The 19,741-nt window shown below is 45.3% G+C and overlaps 2 protein-coding genes across 5 annotated transcripts in view; one reads left to right on the top strand and one right to left on the bottom strand.

The window, feature by feature from the left end:
• Nucleotides 1–4,255, top strand: part of CFAP61 (cilia and flagella associated protein 61) — a 134,063-nt gene extending 129,808 nt beyond the window's left edge. Inside the window, exon 27 of the mRNA XM_042789385.1 lies at nt 3,873–4,255. Coding sequence (XP_042645319.1) covers nt 3,873–3,964 — 92 coding nt within the window. The 3' untranslated portion in view covers nt 3,965–4,255. The remainder of the gene's footprint in view (nt 1–3,872) is intronic.
• The window catches only part of RALGAPA2 (Ral GTPase activating protein catalytic subunit alpha 2), a 166,326-nt gene that overhangs the window by 40,345 nt on the left and 106,240 nt on the right, over nt 1–19,741 (bottom strand). For all 4 annotated transcript variants that reach the window (XM_042789382.1, XM_042789380.1, XM_042789383.1 and 1 more), the window contains one exon: nt 6,142–6,263. In XM_042789382.1, the coding sequence (XP_042645316.1) occupies nt 6,142–6,263 (122 nt within the window). The remainder of the gene's footprint in view (nt 1–6,141; nt 6,264–19,741) is intronic.

The following is a 19,741-nucleotide window of genomic DNA, read 5'->3' as shown; positions in this document are numbered from 1 at the left end:
GTCACTGCCCGAGTCTGAAAGAGGAGAAGAGGTGTTTCTGATTTCTAGTGTTGTCTCTGTGACGTTAACAAGTGCTCCTGTGGGAGGAGGGATGCACTTCCACTCGGTCATTGCTGCATCATTCAGCAAAATTGCGATTTTGTTTATAGCATCCACGCGTCATCATAGAAATCATTGTGATTTCTCAGTTTTTGTCATTAAAAGATCCGGAGGATGGATCAGCACTGCTGCATCATGCTATTTGAATATGCTCATGGGGGTTTGTCCAAGTGCGAAGGAAGGAAGGAGGTAACGGAAGATGCGAAATGGATTTATTCTGTTCATCTCGCTGAAAGGCATCTCTGGGGAGAAAGGGTAAATCTGGGGTTTCTGCAGAGCATCCTCGCTTTCCTCCTTCATTAAATCAGGTGATCATGCTTGATCCACTTGAGAATTCCACTTGGCACCTTTTCACTCTCTGCTACCAAGCAGCTACCGCGGGCGAAGGGCCCACTTCACCCCGGCGCCCCTGGGCTCTGCCTCGTCGCGCCGCTGGGATGCAGGCGGAGCCGCCGCGACTCCTCGCGTGGGTCCTTGCTCACCGCGGGAGGAACGCAGCGGTGGGAGACCTCGTGTTCCCCAGCCGAGGGCTTTGGGGCTGGCAGTGACGGAGGTGATGGTCACAGGTCGGGAGCGTCGGCGTGCTGGGCACGGCACCGTCCGGTGGCGCTGGAAGCCCAGGCAGGGGGTGGCGGGGCCCACAACCCGCGCAGGGGTCATAATAACCAAGAACACGGGGTAAGGAGCAACTCTGGGAGCCGCCTGAGCAGCTTCAGGAGCCCTCTAAAGGCAGCCCGAGCAGCTGGCCCAGCAGTGAAAGCTGCTCACTTTGCTGAAGATCAGCCCTAAGAACTACCTGGATTAAACAGGGAGGGGAAGCAGGCCAGGGCGCTGCACCTCCTCCTGAATATTCTTCACAAGGAAGGGGGGAAAGAAAAAAATAAAAAAAGAAGGAAAATAAAGAAACACCTCGAGCCCTGCCTCCTTCGGTAACTCTTCCCACTCCTCTGCTCCACCTCCCTACGCTTCTCCTCTTTGTTTACTGCCTGGACAACCTCTACAATCGCAACGCCGGGCACCTACGACGGCAGATTTTCCTTCTCACCCGCTGAGAACAAAGTTCCCGCAGACCTGGCAACAAGCTCCGCGCTGATGGTTTAACCTCCAGGCGTAAGGGCAAGGCCTGTGCTGGAGGAGGAAGGATTCGGCCCGGAGGCCCAGGCGCCGCCGGCCGGCAGCGACTGCCAGATGGTTTCGGCACCGCCTCTGCTCGCGGCGGCCCCGGCTGAGCAGGGAGCTCCCGGCTGCCGGCGGAGCCTGGAATCTTCTAAGCCCCAGTTACTAGAAACCGATTTTTCAGTTTCGGGCAACACTGTCATATTCATCAAGCCCCACACTTGGCACGTGCTGCGTTACGCTGTAGCATCATGGCACAGCTACTGATTTTCAGATGTGTGGGGTTTTTTTTGATATTCAGTTCCGCCCGGCTCCCCTAAAAATATGCAAAAATATCATACAGAACCTGGAGAGACTTTTCCTCCACCTAGTACGCAGAACTGAGAAAACGTCCTACGGATTTTCAAGGAAAATGCACAGACAAAGAAGTTAAAAACCCAGGAAAACCAAACCAAACAAACCCAAAAGGAATCATTGCTCAGTTAGCATTAAAAAGACCGTAAGTCTGCTTAAGACAATAGTTACTTAGGGTTTTGGTTAGTTTCTGTCAAAAATATATTTTAAAATTACGTGGCCGTTTGAAATACTCCTTTTGCTTTAAAGTGGTAAAGCTCAGCACCCAGCGAAAAGTGCTGCAAAATAAACCAAATCTTGTTTGTTGTACATCCAAGTATTTTCTACAAGAAAATTATGCATGTAAATGTCCGGAGACAAAAGAAAAGCATGTGTCACCTTTTCAACAAAAAGGCTGCAAAATCTCAGTTTTATGTAAATAAGCAGGCACAGCTTCCAAAGGCTTTAAAACCAGGGAACGCTGAAAACGTCTATAGTTCCTCAACTCAAGTGTTGCTCCTGGGCAATGCTATAATATTCATTAAAGAATCCATTTATCAACAGATACCACATGTCAGAGTTTTCCAGCGCAGTTTTCCTAACACTCCGCTGAAAACGATGCTTTAAAAAATTTAAAATGGAAAGCAATAATCCGAGATGCTTTCGCCTGCTGTTTCATTCCACAATAGCTATTAGCAACTAAAGAAGCAAAGATTTACACTATATCCTTTCTGATAACGTCAAGCATTATGCTTTATTTTCCAAATCATTAGCATGCACAAGAATGACCTCATGGTGAACAGATGCACTTGGATATGGCAGTGATTAGATCAGTCCTCTCAGCAGTCAAGTGTGCCCATTTCAATTAACCCTTTGAAGCACTAACTGCAAGTCTGCGCTGCTGAAAAGCAGGTTTGTAGGTTCTCTTGAAAGTAGAAATCTACCCATGTAACTATAAACCCCTCAAACATAAATCTTTCTCTGCTGGAAAAGTTGTATCTTTTCCTTCCTAGAATACCCAACTACTTCCATTTTCTAAGGGTTAACACGATTCTGGCTTCTGATCTTAAATGAAAAAAAACAAAAAACAAAACAAAACAAAACAAAAAAAACAACAAACGCGTTTTAGTCAGCAGAGGTAATTAAAGTTGGAACGCTTCTGTATCTATTTGTGCCTGTTCCATTTTGATGACTTTTTTTTTTTTTTAAAGAACACACAAATATTTTGTTGAATAACTGCTTTTCTTTTTTGGCCGAGGAAGCAAGAACAGAAAAAGACAGCAGCTTAAAACCCCATCCTCTAAAACGAGAGAAATCTGTAGAGGGAAAGGATAAGAATAATTCAATAGTGTTGGATTACTGAGGATTTCCTGGGCTGACTCTCATACCCAGCCTAATTAAAATACAGCATGTAATGTACCAGTTTAACAACAAAGGACCGTATTCTCATCTTTTGTTCCTAATCTGCACATCCCCTAAATGAGTTCAGGGATGTCCATTCTGCCTACCAGGCTGCGTTTTCAGTGTTTAAGATATGCAGGGCAATCCACGATACACGTAGGGAGCTGAAGGCTCTACTTCTCCAAACAGTGAAAGAGGTCAATTGGACGATTTTCACGCGTAAAATGTGGCACCTGCAAGACTATTTGTGACAGGGGAGAGTGAGCCAGGGTGCACTTCAAGAACCCCGTATCCCATCTGAATCGAGGGGAAGCATCCCTAGAGGCAGTATCAGAAAACATACAAATATATTTAGTTCCAATAAATAGATCACCGTTGATAATACACCAACAAAGTGTGTCATTAACAGCTACATATTGGGTTTGTTTAATGCTCTTGATTTGCTTCTTACACTGTGTTAGCTACTAAACCCAATCTCAGTTGTAGTAAAATGCTCACTTACTCATTGACCCTTTCTGTTGTGCACATGAATGCGCAGCGGTGACAGGAGTACAGTTGGGTGGGATTAAGAATAACATCAGGGGGAATTAATCTAAAATTCACCTGGAAAGTTGGAGCTGGGCAGGGTTAGTAGCATCGGCCGCCTTGCTACTTGAGAAGGGGAAACACAGACCTGTGTCAGCTCCGTGATTCAATTTCCCTCTTTCAGAACAGAAATTCCCCTTTTACGCGAGGGAAAGCGCCATCCCTCCCTCTCTCTTTCGCGGCAGACGGGGGTTTGGCGGGCGCGGGGCAGGTGAAGGTGAGCTCGGAGGAGGCGTAACGGCCCGCGGGGCGAGAGCGGGGGCTGGGGAGCACAGAGCTCACCCCGACCCACGCTGACAGCGCTCCGCAACGGCTCGTCATCCCTTTCTCGTTTACAGGCACGCAGAGATGGCTGCAAACTCACTCAAACCGCCCCCGAGCCGGCTCGTTCTTTATCCCCGAGCGCACCCGCAGCAGCCCGCTGGCCTGAGCCTGGGTCAGCTGGGGAAGGGGCCCGGCCGAGGCGGGATGGGAACGCGTCCCAGTGGCAGCGAGGGACACGGCTCCCGGTCACGCGCGGCCAAACGCGCCAGGGGATGGCAGGCAACGTGAGGAGACTCGCTGAAGCAAAGGTTTTTTTTGACGCCAGAAGTCACGACCGGCCTCTGGTTTCTTTGTGAGCGTGAAAGGAATTCTGGTGTTCAGAAGTTTGAAAACGGGGACCCGAGCGTGTCAGGCTTTACTCTTAAAAAAAAATAAATGAAGTAATGAAATCATAAAAGCGCATCCAGGTACTAATGATTTAACAGCTTTCTGAAAAACTTAAGTAGGTATTACGAAGCAATTTAAATATTTTTGGCATACAAAATACACCACAGACTTTAGAGAGCGTGACTACGGTATGTGACTACGATATCATCAAATGAATCTGTCCTTGCTTGTCAACCTAAATTTGTATATAATAAGATCACTGTGTGCTGTAAGAAGAGCGTGAAAACAAAATACAATTGTGCATAGAGCAAAACATTTAAAATATATCAATACATCTACATTTTTATTTGCTGATAAGTCAGCAGATAAATGATTCAAAGTGCTAACAACACCGGGCATGAAATCTACATTTCCATTGAAACTGATAATTTTTTTTGTCTCAGACTTTTGGCAGAGTGTATAAAAGAATTTAATTCACAGCTGTTCTACTTTTTAATGTAGAAAACATTAATCAAAGCTTTAAGTTATAAGCTTTTCTAATGTTGTTTAGTATTCCAGTTCAACAAAGATCAATAGAGGCCATCCCTGTGTTTCTTGACGCCTCTCCAGGAAGCAGAGGCGCGATTATGTAAATAGCACCGGTTCCCCTTTACTTCTGCCAGCTTGCTTATCTCCAAAGCCTTCTGCCTGCTGCTACTGGCGACCAATGCAGGGACATGCATACACCTCTTATCTCCTAACAAAGCTCTGAAAGCTCGAGGATTGGAGCCAGTAACGTTAAACAATGATGCACGGCTGATTTTATTTGTAAGTGATTTATTTTAGTAAATTTAATTTCTTCCTTCAATTTTTTTCAGTTTAGATGGAAGATATTCGCTAACAAGTCAGGCTAAAGAGAAGTAGAGCAGATGTCCTGCAACATTTATATAGGTTTGAAATAATCTATTAAACAATCCGAAAGAGTAGCAGGGAACAATTGGGAAGTGCCAGTTTCACCCAATGAGTGTAAAAAAGAGATTAAGGAATCTTTGTTAAAGAGTCCAACAAACACACGGTGACCGTACACTTTTTGGAGGCTGGAAAAACAAATCCTGAGGGTACTAGAAATCTGCATTTCAGAGTCAGAGCTTCTGTTCAGGAGACGTTTATTTAAACTCAATTAAAACAGCAGAGTAGCGGCTCCTATCTTACTGACTGCAAGCTAATTTAAAGTCCCGATAGGGCACATAAGGAATGAATTCACAGAGTTCAGCATTACGTTTTCATCTTTCAGTAGGGCTGATGAGTGATAATCAACATTACTGTGCGTGTATATATACACATACACACACCCCCCTACGCGTATCCATACATATATTAAAAAAAAACAAAAAACAAAAAACAAAACAAAACAAAAAAAAACCAAACAGGTTCCAGGCGAGGTGTTGGAAGGAAGCCTGAAACTTCCTCATCTATATTTAAGGGAAATGTTAGCATACTGCACACTGCTATGATTTTCTAACAGAACACCGTTCTTACATTTCTTTTGCATTAATCCCTGACCCTGGTATCTCAGCAGCATAATCCCCATTTAGCATTAGTAGCAACGGCCTCTACTGTGAGGAACTATTTTTCAATAAGTAAGCACCGATTCAGGCATAGCTTTTGAACAACATATTCCCAGCTCAGCAAGAAACCCACACTCCTGAATGAACCAGAGCACATTACTGAGAGAAAGTTCATTAACCTTGCTGGATTCGGGGGTTAACAGGATAGCTGAAGAAAGGAGCAGAGTGAATAGCTCTGATGCAAAACAAATTAAAATGAATGTCATCATTCCTTTTGATATTCATTAGTTGATTCAGGGGAAGAATGGTCTTCTTAAATTTGCAAGCATTTATCTACAAAAAACAGGTGTACATCTGCTGCTCAAGTGCTTCTTAGTGCTAAAGAGAAGAATAACGTGCAGAGACTCACCAGTTCCACCGAGGGAGTAGCTGGGAGAGGGAGAAAAGACCTGAGCAGCAAAATCCTCAAATGTCATTACTTCTTTATGGTTCTGGATTATTGCTTCGAGGTACAGAGCTCTTTCCTCATAACTGCAACGACCAGGTTAAGGAAATGCGTGAGCAGAATTAAATGCTGTTACACACTGTCCACGAACACCAGCGCTTCAGACCCACAGCAACACTTCCCGGGCTCTACACGGGCACGGACGAGGGGGGACCCAAACTGCCCAGTGCTGCTTAGCGGTTCTGGACGCGAGCAAGGAGGAGGGAACACGCTTAACGGCTTGAAGTGAGGGGTAAAACCTTTCAGCTTCATGAATGAAAAGCAGCGACTCAGTAGATGGGACAGATTGCTGAAGTTACGGAGGGCAGAACCAAACCCCCCAGGGCTGCAGGCTTTTTTAAACCGAAACCCAACTTTAACAGACGAGCTGTGGCATTACGGAAAGTTTCTGGTACACGACATCCCTATTGCAATGACCCTGTCAGGCTAGAACAGTGATTAGACTGGAGAAACAAGGTACAGGACAGAGGAGAAAAACCCCCACAAATTTATTTGATCAGTGTACTACTTAAAAGAAATTAACCATAATAAACACAATTGCTGAAGGCGTGAAGTTTAGATTTAAGGCAGGTGCTAGAAGGTATAATCTTATATATCCTAAATAAGTGATGCACGTCAGAAAAATTCACCCCCCAACTTGCATGCATTATAGTCTGCATAATGCAGACAACAAAGCAATCTAAAATCAAGACTATTGCCTTTTAATTAAAACTCGTCAACCTGGAACACACAGCATTCAAATGTGTAATCAAAAACCAGTCACCAATAAAACTTACAAGCGTAACAAGCTGAAGCAACTTTCCAGCTGTCTTAATAGGACCCCTGCTTGCGGCAGCTTTTCACAGCGGAGAAAGCAAATCTTTTCCTTTTGTGTGCAGCTTCTGTTTTCTCAGAAGGTGAATCATACACTTCCAATAACAGCATAACGTCTGAAACAAACCTACAATGGGCTGAAGAACCTCACGTATGACTTTATGAATTAACGCTTGCAGAAGCCAGGATGACATCTCATTCTCTGTTGCCTCATTTAAAACAAAAAAGTTTTCAGATCCTCACTGTGTTTCTGTTACGGGGAAATGCATTCTAACTCTGCAAGGCTGTTCTGCAAGAGCAAAGGCCAATTTAAATTTAGAAATTAGGAGCGGCGAGAATAACACCAGTGACAACATAATGCAGGTGAGGGTATTTGAAATTGAAAAGCATTACTAATTAATATTGAAGTGCCATTTGTGACTTTCCTTACGTTAGCAAAACCATTCTGACAGAATACTTGAGGAAAAAAAAACAAAAAGTGAGTAAAGCGGTACTTAAAAACGGGACACGGTGGTCTAGTGTTCTACCTCAAGGGGAATGAGCAAAGCGCGACTTAATTGTATGCCGGTTTCTATAGGCATGGTGGCAAAAAAAAAAAAAAAAAAAAAAAGAATTTTGCTTTTAAGGCTAGCAGAGGATGATTGATACGTGATAAATCTTCTTATAAACTTCCCGCGGAAGCTTGAAGAAAGAAAATCAATACATAGCATCTCAGAGTTTGCACCTGCTGACAGCGTTATTTGCTTAGTTTTCCTCTCTCTTTCCCCAAGCCCAGGAGAACGCATTCCTGCCAGCGCAAGCATCAGCCCGCCTGCGTTTGGGGCTGCCTCCCTATTATGGGCTGAACTCCTGATGACTCTTGTTAATGAATAGGCTGCCAAACTTCCTAGGAGAGGAGGCACACGCCCGGGCCCTATTCTAAAGGGACTGACGGATGCCATTCACTTCTCATTATGAAGATGCTTATTCCGCGGCGCGCTCGGCTGTTGCCAGGGCCGGCGGGGAGCGGGCGGCCGGGCGAGCGCCGGCCCCGCTGACAGCGGGACGCGGGGGCTGCGCGGCCGTCTGGCGAACAGCCCCTCCGACACGGAGCTGGCACGTGCTGGCGCAGCGGGAACAGACCCAGGCGTGACAAATTACTGAAAGGGCTCGGCGAAACTTGCGGCTGACGGCCACCTGAGCCTGCGAGCCGGCCATCAGCGCTCGATTCGCTGCGCAGCCTTTTAGGCTGCGGTCTGCTTGTGGGCCCGCTTTAAACAAGGCGGGGAGGCTAGAAAGGCTTTTCATGCTATGCCTAATAATATCCTGCTGTTTAATGAAAGGCCTTGCACATCGAACACATAAGCATACAATGCGCAGAACAACTGCTAACACACCAGAAGTTTGTTCCGATTTTGCTAAATATTGCACGGAGAAAGAGAGTGAGGAGGTTTGGAGTAGGTTAGCTTTACGTCTCGTAAAGTCCTTATTTATGAGATGGGAGATGCTCCTAACCACACAAAAGACTGGGAAAAAAACCCACTCGGCCCAACAGCTGGGCAGCTAGAGGAGAGGCATCTGAAATATAACACACTGAGCTGAGTTTAAGCCACGGCCCAGAGCGCTGTGCAGATCGATCAGCGGCTTTAGAGGCGCACGAGGAAGACCCCAATTCAGGGCCGCTCTTGCAGATTAAAAAAAGCTGAAAGCAGTAGGTGCAGATACCACGGGCTTGGCGAGGAAGACCTCTGCAGAAACCGGCGGTGCTCCGCCACTACCCTCCCCACGTCCCCCCGAAGCACGACGACAGCAGCACAGCGGCTCCGGGTGAGGTGCTCCTGTGAATTTTCACTTACAGCCGAATCTAAAAAGCATGAAGTCACTGCAGGAAAATTAAACTCTCTGCTATCTCTAATTTAATACGTACACATTCAGGGAAAACTATTAGGATTCATTAAAAAAAAAAAAAAAAAAGTCAACTAAAGTTTTACCAAAGGTTAAGAATTTTAACGGAGGCATTAGGAACATAACAAACAAGCTGTAGTGAACGTTCTGAAAACCAGCCCCAGCTTGTAAATACAGGCCAAGAAAGCAGCATGGCATCACAAACACCATCCGATCTCTCGCGCAAAATCTTTGTTCTGTAACTTGTTCAAGTTGCGCTTCTCGTATGCAAACAAACCCACCGGTTTTCTACTTAATTGTGTTTCCGTCAGAATGTTCTGTAGGCATCACTACAATAGTCATCTGTCAGACACCCTGGAGTCCCAAGTAATGTATTTTGAGGATCTGAGAGAACATACCATACCCGAAGAACAATAATATCAGGGGGCTGGGGGGCTGGAGGAGAAGACTCAGCATTTCAACACCGTTTGTAGAGGAGCAGTCTGAAGCAGTAATTTTCAACTGCAGCCTCAAGAAACTTTGTATTTATCACCATGTTCATAACGTTTTCATCCAGATAATCACTAGTGCAAGGCTCCATCGGTCAAAGTCGCAGCCCTCCTAAGTGTGCTGTGCCCTCATCCTTAGGAACCAGGGATGCTGTTTTACTGACACGTTAGAACGTTAAGCTGAATCTTTTTAATATGAAACTTGCGTCACCTCTCTCCCGCGAGCTTTCAGCACAGCATATCTGACACAAAGATGCCCACAAATGCTAAGCCTCGTTGCATTATTTAGATCAGGTCAGTAGGCACAGAGTACCATGCGAACTACTGCTTTTTTAAAAATGCAACACATACATCAGCAACCGCCCGCTCCCGGCTCGCTGCCGCGCTCTGGCTCGAGCGGGGCCAGGAGAAAGCCTGAAGTGCCTGGCTGGCGTTTCTGCAGAAGCCTCCAGGCTAGATTGCTGAAGTGAAGCATGCAAATCATTCTCTGAAGACGGCCTGGCTGCGGAGAGGATGGGTTATGATCTTGAACCCTACCCCGGTGAAGAAGCTGGACAGCTGGCTTCCCTGATTAACTAAGCCCCCATTTATCTGGAGGTTTTGGGCGTCCCCTGAGATCTTCAGATAAATGGAGTTATACGAGACATTCGGAGGAGCTGATCAAAAGCAGCCTCTTTTAATATGTATGGCAATTTGACCCACCTCTTCAACGACTGCATTATTTTACATTTCGCTTCCACCGAGGCAAAACTCCAGAGCAAAATGTTTTCAATGGCTGCAAACATTTTTATTTATTTCATGTATTAAATGATGTAGAGAGCCATGACAAGGTGTGAATTATTGACCAGGAATATGTATCAATGTGGGAGAGCAGGAATTTAGCTCCAATTTGAATACAGCACTCAAATCTCAGTATTTGACTATTATGAGCTTTTATAACTGTTTTATCAGTTTATAAATTAACTATTAAAATAAAAATTCAAGGCTATAACGTAAGTTGTTGGAAAAAAACATTAAAATGCTAAGATTACCTATTGACAGCAAACCATGTCATCCTATTGCAATCAGCAGGATGATCTGTGAAGTTCTGTGGTGAAACACATGCAGGACCTCCTTCCCGATGGAGAATCCAAACAAGGACAAAAGCTAGAATTTTCTGAAAATTCACCAGAGACGTGGGTACCAGCCAGTGCACGGCTCTGACCTACGAGCATCGCTTCCACATTTAAACTCTGCAACTTAGAACCAGTTTCAGACACACGATCGAAAACGTAAAGACTCTGAAAAGCCTTCCAAGTCCTCATCAGCTGGGTTCTGCAGGTGAACTGAGCTGTCCTGGGGTCAAGATCTGTCCAAGATTTCACTCTCTGCACGCACACACGTTAAATCATAAATAACTACATATTTAGAAACAAGGCGAATACAGAAGACAATTATTCAAACTTATCCTGAAAAGTAAGAATTTTTGCTTATTAACCTTCACTCTGTGCTGACCTCAAGAAAAAATATCAGCTACTCATCACTGCTGATGCTAACGGCCATCAATTCCTTCCCCATGCTTTTTCTAGGGGAAAAAAAAAAAAAAAAAAAAAAAGGCAACATTTATATACTCTCACCAATATATGGAAACAACTGCGTATTTTGTTGACACAGCACCTCTTCATGCAAATAAAAGACAAAATTATTTGTGGGTTTGTGAACAGGCAAGGAGAGAACTGGCTGGCTACTCTCCACGGCTCGCTGTTTGTAGCGTGCCAACGCCAAGGGGCTCTAGTCCCGGGACTGGAACCCAACCGCTCGGCTCCACGGAGAGCACACACTGAGACGACTGTTCCTCCGGCTCCAGAGGGACTGCCAAGGAAGTTAATGCGGACTGCTGGCATGAACCTATTGCAATTCCCATCTGTGATGTGAATCCCACCCTGAGAAGGGCTTTCGGGGCATCTGGCCAGTGGAAAAGCGGAAAGTATAGAGGTAGACAGCTCTTTCCAGCCCATCGGACATCAAGGCTGTCTACGTGTCGCCATGCCAATTCCTTCTCCCACCCGACGAGGGAGACTTTAAGAAAGAGAAAAATCTCTGAACTTATTGTTCAAAGCAAGAAAGCATGTTTCCCAAATCTATGCGCGAGCTTTCCAGCCTCACCGGCGCTTATACAAGTGATCACGCCGGTATTATGTCGACAGGAGATGGAAAACCTGGTTTGCAAATAGCTGGTTCCTTGGGCAGGCTTGACAGATGCTAAGGCAGAGGAAATACAGGGCTGTGGTGAACTTTTATTTTATGATTGCCCTTTCAAGATTTTGGTACCAAAGAACTCCTGATAAATCATTTCTGAACATTACACGTATTTCAGTATCCTCCTAATTTGTATCATAAGAACCAAAGATGGTTCCACAAAAAGGGTTTGCTCCTGACGCCGTAATAGCGGTTTTGAAAACAAACAAGATCATAAATGTTTGGGACTTACCAAAGTAGAATAAAGCAGGGACCATAAAATTGAGGTTAACATAAATGTATCGGTAGATGACCTTTACGCACCTAATTGTCCTCCCTAAGCTTGAAACAGGACAGAGTTACTGTGCTTTTCGAAATGTTGTGATAGGCAATTTCAGTGTGAAACTCAATATGCTTGATTGGGCTTGCCATTGTTTATGGTCTGGTGACTGTCACTACTGCATAAATTTAACTGAAAACTTTTGGGGGAATTTCAGTAACGTATATCCTTCATTGAACAGGTGCAATTAAACTATACCTGTCAACAACTTCAGATTTATGCGCTTTTTTTAAACCAAAGCATCCGAGATTGAAACTTTTCCGAGTGATGCATGTCTTAAATTGCTCAGCGGAACGTGTAAGACATGTATCAGACGAGGCTGAGGCGGTACAACTGTCCAACTCCGACCGAGGGTTTTGTGCGCGAGGGGAGGGCGCCTGGCCCCCTGGCCAGCCCCCGGGAAGGCCATCTGTCTGTGCTGCAGCCGGGGGAGGCACGGCTCGATGCTCTCCCTCGGCGGAGCGGGGCCGGCTAGTGCCAGGGCTGCTGTTCCTCTTCCTTATCCAGAACGGGCAGATGATCCTCTGCTGCCAAAACCAAGAGCTCATCCTCCCCGCAGCATAATTTTCCTCTGCTTTGCCACCCCTCAGCGCAGAATCGCACAGACAGGCAGCCCTCTTTTACTACTGTGCTGGGGGGGGGGGGGGCACGGGGGTGGGGGGAGGGTTTCCAGTCACAGGCGATGCCTGGAGCCCAGAACACCCTGGTGTACAAGAGACGTGACTCTCACTGAAACCGACAGGTATGGAGAGGTTTTCAAACGGATTTCTCGTTCGTGGAGTGTTTGCCCAGTGCCTCGGCACTGTGTCTGGAGCTCTGCCATCTCACACCCCCCACCCCCCCCCCCAACCCAGAGCGGGGCCTGGGGCTTTGCACAGGATTACTAAAAAAACCTCAGTCCTGACTGATGGCGATGGGGCTTCCAGATACTGCCGTAACACAGAATAAAAAACAACCTGCAATTGCTCCAAGGAACAGGGCAGGCTGCTACAGCTTTTTCCAAGACGCACTGCGCAATACATTTGCTTCCTCACAGACGGTTGTCGGCAACTGATTTAAACAGGAAAAGTGAAACAAAACAACAACAAAACCACGTTTCGCGGGGTTTCAAACCCCATCTCTGCAGAAATCAAGTAAAGTAACATGGCAAAATCACACTGCAGGTGCCCCGAGGCAAAGCGCTCCGGTTCCTGCTCCTCTGTGCGGAGCCCTGCTCTTGGCTCCCGTCGCTTGCTGGGTGCCCAAGGTGTGCTGCGAACCACCAGCCTGGCAGAAGCACTCGCCCGCCGCTCTGGGATAGCAAGAATATGTGGCACATTAGTCATGCCAAGTGCTCCAGGGAAGAATTTTGCATTTATTATGAATAAGGCAGAAAACAAGCTTTCATCTTAATTTACTACTGCTCCACCTTGCGGGAAGCCCCTGGGAGCTGATACATCGTACCATTACAGACCAGTCATTTCACAGTAGGAGTGAAGGAACAATGGGTTACTTTCCTGATATAATACAATCCTGTACTTTCACGGCACTCGTTTATCCCTACCTGAAGTTTTTTCTTACTCTAACACAGAGTACTTGTGGTGATCTCCTATCAGGTATTTCTGTTTGTACAGATACCTGTTCTGTTGCAAAAAAAAAAAAAAAAAGATGTTAGAAGCGCACCTCATCTCCTTTATTAGCTTTGTTCTTATTGAGATTGTTCCTAACGCAGCAGAAATGAAACACCACAGTGGTGCACAAACCAGTGGCAAAACCACCCCAAACCAGTGGCAAAACTACCAAACAACGTGCCTAGAAAAATGGCACTGTACATTTTGCCCTGTGCAGTCAGCCCTCTGCATATCCAATCCATTTAGGAGCTGTACTCCATGCTTCACCATGCTGATAAGGCTTTGATTAAAACATTTAAATTGATTAAAATTACGACATAATTGCCTATTATCAGTTAGGGCAGCAGAAGCCCTAACTTGTAAATCATTCCGCAAGGCACACAAAGATTTAACCATCAAGAAGCTATTTCTGAAAGAGTTCTGTATTACAAGAACTATCGTGACCTTGGTTATGCAAGTTTTTGGCCAGCAAATTAGTGGGGCACGATTCTCCCACTATATATTTTCCCTAGAACTATCCATATAGGTCCCTATCCCGTTCTGAGAGACACCCCAAAGGGACAGAAGCTGCTCCAGTCTAACTGAAAGTCACCTTCCCAGTGCCCCAGAGCAGAGAGATGCAGAGGTTGCCACTCCTGAGGGCGGTGGAACGAGTTGTCTTCCGGCAAAGTACCTATTCACCCGGGGAAATAACCTGAAGACTGCAAAATAAAGACCCGCCAGCCTCCCCGCAGCAGCGCAGGCCGTGGGAAGAGATGGACCATCAGAAGACCCTCGCTCAGAGCAGAGCCTGGCCGTGCTTTGCCTTTGTGCTGAGCGGGGGCTTCGGGACGGGAGCTGCCGTCGCGCAGAGCCTGCGCCGCCCCGCCTAGAGGAAAAGCCGCGCGCCGACTGCAGAAGACAAATCCCTAGGTCGTATTTTCAGAGAGATCATTGTAACACCGTAGCTGTCCCATTTTATCAGTGTATGTACAGCTGCCGGTGCTCGTGTTCTGCAATTATCTGGCTTGTTCCACAAACGGGGTGATCATCAAGGGACAAACAGCTGGAGGAAAGGTCACATGTTACCGAGCAATGCTTCCCCTGTGCTTTGTCGCAGTCTTAATTTTATTCAAACACTAACAAAATGCACCTATTTCAGTAATTCCACTAATGAGCTGCTACTTTTGGACATCTTCGAAAAAGGGCAAAGGTACAAAGGTTCAATTATTTGTCATTTACTTATGCCTTCCAGTTCCTTCAAATTGGCTGCTTGAACACACAGGGATAATATACCATCCTCGAGCCACTATTGTTAGCCGCATACCAGCAATACTATTCCCTTTTATTATCCTCTTTGTTGCAGCATATGTGTGTTACAGGGAAGGGGAGGCTTCTTTTGAAAGCTCGAGTATTTTTCCGCTAAAACAGTATTCTAATAGTTTTTTGTTTGTGAACAGCAGCAGTAGGATTTTCAGAACCGTTAGAAGTCGCCCACACCACCCTTTCGGAGGGATGGTAAAACTCCTGACAGCTTTTATCAGGCAACTCTTGAGAACTTTTGAAAACCTCAACCCTGTAATAACAGCAATAAAACCCAACTAATACAAAGCCAGACGCAAGACAGTGAATCAATGTCCTTCACCAACGCGCAATCACTTCAGAGGCATCGTTCAAGTGGCTGCAGAAGCGACGGCTTACGAAGACGCATGCTGTACTGCATTAAAAGCCTCCCCAAAACTTCGTGGAGAAAAAAAAACAATAGATGTGTTTGCACGAGGTGGTCAGCTTTTGTAATTCTCATTCTTCGGACAAAAAAAAGCGAGCGAATGACTGAGCCCTTGGGAGAAGAGACTGTTTAGGAGACGGCAGTGCTCTTTGGGAGCTACAAACCCGAAAGCCACAAACCACTACTAGCGGGGTTTGAACGCTGTGCATCTGCCTTCTGCTTAACGTGGGCGCTCTCTCGGAGCCTGCAGATTGCACTGCCCGGGTCGGGCTAAGGAGAAAATTGTTAACTCACTAATTTTTGCAGCATGTGTGGACCAAATATTTAATTAAAGTCAGACCTGGTGTGTGCTATCGCACAATGTAGCTTATCTGAATGTGCAACATAAAGACATTGTCCACCAGTGTTTGTGATTAATTCACCACTTACAGATGGCCAAGCCACATGGGTATTATTCAGCGTATTCCAAGTGCGAGACCCTCCCTGCAGGTTGGATGACCTAAAGGAAACTAAAGGACCAGAGTATGCTAAGTGAGAAACAAATATGCTATATCCACACAAATAAATTAAATACGCTGAGGAATGCTCCGGCACTTCACCTATTTTGTATGGAGCACCTTGCATCCAGGTGATTTTTTTTTTTTTTTTTTTTTTTTTTTAGTTTCCAAACCAGGACAGCTGTGTCCAAATATTTTACACTTAAAAAGTCAGAAAGCCGTATGTGTAGGGAGTATTATTACCTTCATTTTACAGAGGACATGGGTACGGAGACTGAAAAATGTATTTAGAAGTTACAAGGGATGATCCTGTGGTTAAGGAACTAGAGAGTAACTCAGGTCTCAATCTTTATTTTCCTTAACAGATTTCCTGTCTCTCATATTGTAATAATTTCAAAGAATGTAAATGATATATTTTAAAAACAATTCTGCTAGCTGATATGTTTTAGAAACATAAAAGTGAATTTAATTATTTTTTTTTTTATGACTAGAAGATCTGTAGTTTTAAAATCTTAAGTAGAACTCGTTTCATTTTTGCAAAGCTAGAAATTCTCTCTCTCCTCCAAGATGAAGCATCCATTTTTGGTAGCAGCAACAGACTGCAAAATATACAAACCTTTGGCTAGGTTTTGGACTTCAGCACCTTTAGCTTTGGGCCACGTACATCTACTGACTGGGGAATCAAGTTTGGGGGAGAAGCAGGAATGGTTTTTCTGGTAGCTTATTGTTTGCATTTGACAGCTGTTGGAAACTGCTTACATGCTGGAAATATTAATAGTCTTGATGGAGATAAGTGAGGCAGGCAGGCAGGAATTAGAAGAGCTGTTTATCACATGGCTCTCCTATATGGCTGCAACTTCCTCTGGACAAGTCAGATAATACGATTTGGTCCTAAAACACGCACAGCAGATAGTGGAATGTTTACTAGGAGCCGTAACCAGAAAATAAAGGCAGCAGCATGGGTAAGTGAGTGAAAGCCTTGCGCCTTCTCGTTAAACGCCGGGCTGTTCCTGGAGGTTTACGCAGCCACAGCAATTACTTTCCGAGTCTACACAGGAGGGAAGGAGAATCTTTTCTCTTTCCTCTGGACCTTGCTTCAGTGAGTTATGCCTCTGTACCTCATGATTAGATTGCTGTAATGTCCTTTACCCTCAGGGCACTCAAAAATCAAGCTGATACAGAATGCAGCTGCCTGCTTATCAAGGAAGAACCCATGTTGGGAGCGCAGCTAGCCACTCAGCCAGGATCCAGACTGCCTCCCCGGGGTGAAATCCCCGGTGGAGCTCGGAGGGACCCTGCAAAGCTCCAAACGCTAAGGTGGAGCAGTGCGGGCAGCCAGGGTACTCCTCGTGGGGATGCTCCGCAGCGAGCGTGGGCTGGGCCGAGCGCGGAGGAGCTGCTGGCGGGGGGATGCTCAGCTGGCTAGACCACATCTTCCTACTCAGACTTTCAGGAAAGGCGCAGACTTGCCTGCAAGGTCTGTGAGTTTATGTTGTTAATGATATCCGCTGATGACAAAATGCTGTTGGTAGTCACTTGTATCTTAAAATTTTGTAGTAAGAAAAAAACTATAAGGGCGTAAGAAAGAGTCTTATAAAGTTTTTAAAAAAATGTGTTGCTCTACTTTGCTCATTACACATATGAAAATACACAAACACACAAATATATACCTATGGACTTCTAGGCACGTGTGTCTCTAAACACTCAGTATATTTAAACTTCTAAGTGTATTTTAACATTACTACACTTATTGCCGTCACATTCTCCAAATGCAAGCATATTCACCTGAAGTCAGAAATGCCACCAAACTGGTACACTGCCTCTTAAAAAATTCAAATACCACATTATCTCTACTCCTTAGCCCACTCTGTTTTATAGTGCACCTTAAGAAAGGGTACAAATCACCACACTGCCTCAGAGTCCGTATTTTCAACCTCCATCACAGCAGTATCAAAGTGAATATACAGTTAAGAATCTTGCAGGATAATGCCCTACTCAAAACCAGTCAAGAACTGAATGTACCACCAATAACCGAAGTCATTCTCAGCTTTGAAAATTAAACAACCAGAGACAGGGGAAGAGAGATATAATGACAGATTCGTAATTCAGAATTCTTGAGAACCGTTCATCAGACTTAAAAGACAATTAACTAACTTGCAAGATAATTTTGCTGCAGCAAATCGGAAGTCAACTTTTGTCTCAACATTACCTTTAAATGATAAGGGAAAGCAAGCAGAAATTACCAAAATACTTCCCTGTGTGTTCACTTCAGAAACGTGGACGATTTGGAAGTTGAAAAAGGGATAATTACTGACAGCTTAGAGACGACAAGCAGTGCAAAGGCAGGAAAACACTTGCAAAATAGCTGACATAACTGAAGAGAGGAATCTGGTTCACCTAGCTGTGCACCAGCGCACTGCCTGAGGTCGAGCACACCGAGCCCTGGGGGCAGCCGGCTGGCAGAGGGGTCCCCGTGGGCTGGGGGTGCCGAGACGGCTCCTGCGCCGTGTGTCACCCCCCCAAACCGCCCCCGCCAGACCGTCCACAACAGGAGGAGGTCTTCAAGCAATCTCGACCCGAAGCACCTTTCGAAAGCACAGGACTTTACCCCGCAAACTAGCAAGCTTTTTCTCTCAAACAGCATCGAAACTGCCTTACCCGGGAAGCGCCGGCACTACGGGCTGCGGTTTTGTGAGACGGCAGCGCTCCTCGCAGCGCAGCGCGGCCAGCGCGCGATTAATGTGTAACACACGCTTGCCACAACGCTCCAAAATGCCTGCTGATTTACTGGACAGCTGAACATGCAGCCCTACAGAACGGCGAGATGAGATGGTGATAAAATTACCTAGAAAATCTGTGTTAAACAGCGAAGAGCCCACACTTAACTGTGTACTTGTAGATATAACTTTCAGGGGCAGGGAGGATGGGCTGGCAATTGCGGACTCATAAATCGGCTGAGATTACATTTGTCTACAAATTTGCTCGTAAAAGCCTGTGTTTCAAGTTTCTGAGCAAGATGCTACAAGTGTTATTTAAATGGTGCATATATGCCAAGCACAAGTCAGGAGATCGGTGTTACCTACATGGACATGAACAAAAGCAATTGACTTCCTTGATTTTAAATAAATTGAAACAAAAATTGTGATGTGAGTTAGTTTTGAATCAGTCTTTTTGCCTGCAATGAGAGTAGCAAGCCATCTGCTAAACCAACCTGCATCACACACACATGTTGATGGGAGGATCTATGCCTTAAATGAAGGAGCAAAAAGTACTGTAAGTGTGATGAGAGATAATGAATGAACTACTCCATAGCTTAGTAAAATATAATACTCAGTGTATCAGTCACTCAGGTATGTTTGATTTCTGGATATTCAGCAGTAATTTTCCCAGCTCTTCAAAATTAAATGTTTTCCAAATGCAAATCCTTGGCAAGCTTACTTTCTCTGAAAAGAGAAGAGCTTAAAAACTGTGAGGCAGTTATAAATGTTTACGGATATTTATTATTTATTTCTGAAAGAGGATGGCCCGTAAACGATCTTAACGCATAGTCTAGAAAAAAATAAGTTGAAATACCTTTAATCATGTATGATTCCTGGCCCCCCACCCGAAACGAGTGAAGCAACACTGACTTCTAAGGGCACACACAGTCCCGAGGCTGGAGTGCTTTGTGTGCGCGCGGGACCGGCCGCGCTGAGTTGCTGAGGAGCCGCACACGGACATACGGGATTCCTGGAATTTACTGGTGCGGGATTTCGCCTCCCATCTCACACGTACAAAGGTCACCTTTGTGCCCTGGATATAACCGATGGACTGGCAATCTCTCCTTCAAATTCTCATTCTTTGGTTAAGGGCAAATGTTTTCAGATTAATTAATAATCCTATTTTTTCCACCTACTAACAGTTAAAAAACCATTACTGTCAGTTCGATAAGAGTATAAGGATCAGGC

Source organism: Tyto alba, unplaced genomic scaffold, assembly GCF_018691265.1.
Source record: "Tyto alba isolate M040663 unplaced genomic scaffold, T.alba_DEE_v4.0 Super-Scaffold_16, whole genome shotgun sequence".
Taxonomy (NCBI): Eukaryota; Metazoa; Chordata; class Aves; order Strigiformes; family Tytonidae; genus Tyto; species Tyto alba.
The sequence above is the reverse complement of the archived record's forward strand: the minus strand, read 5'-3'. Positions and strand labels throughout refer to the sequence as shown.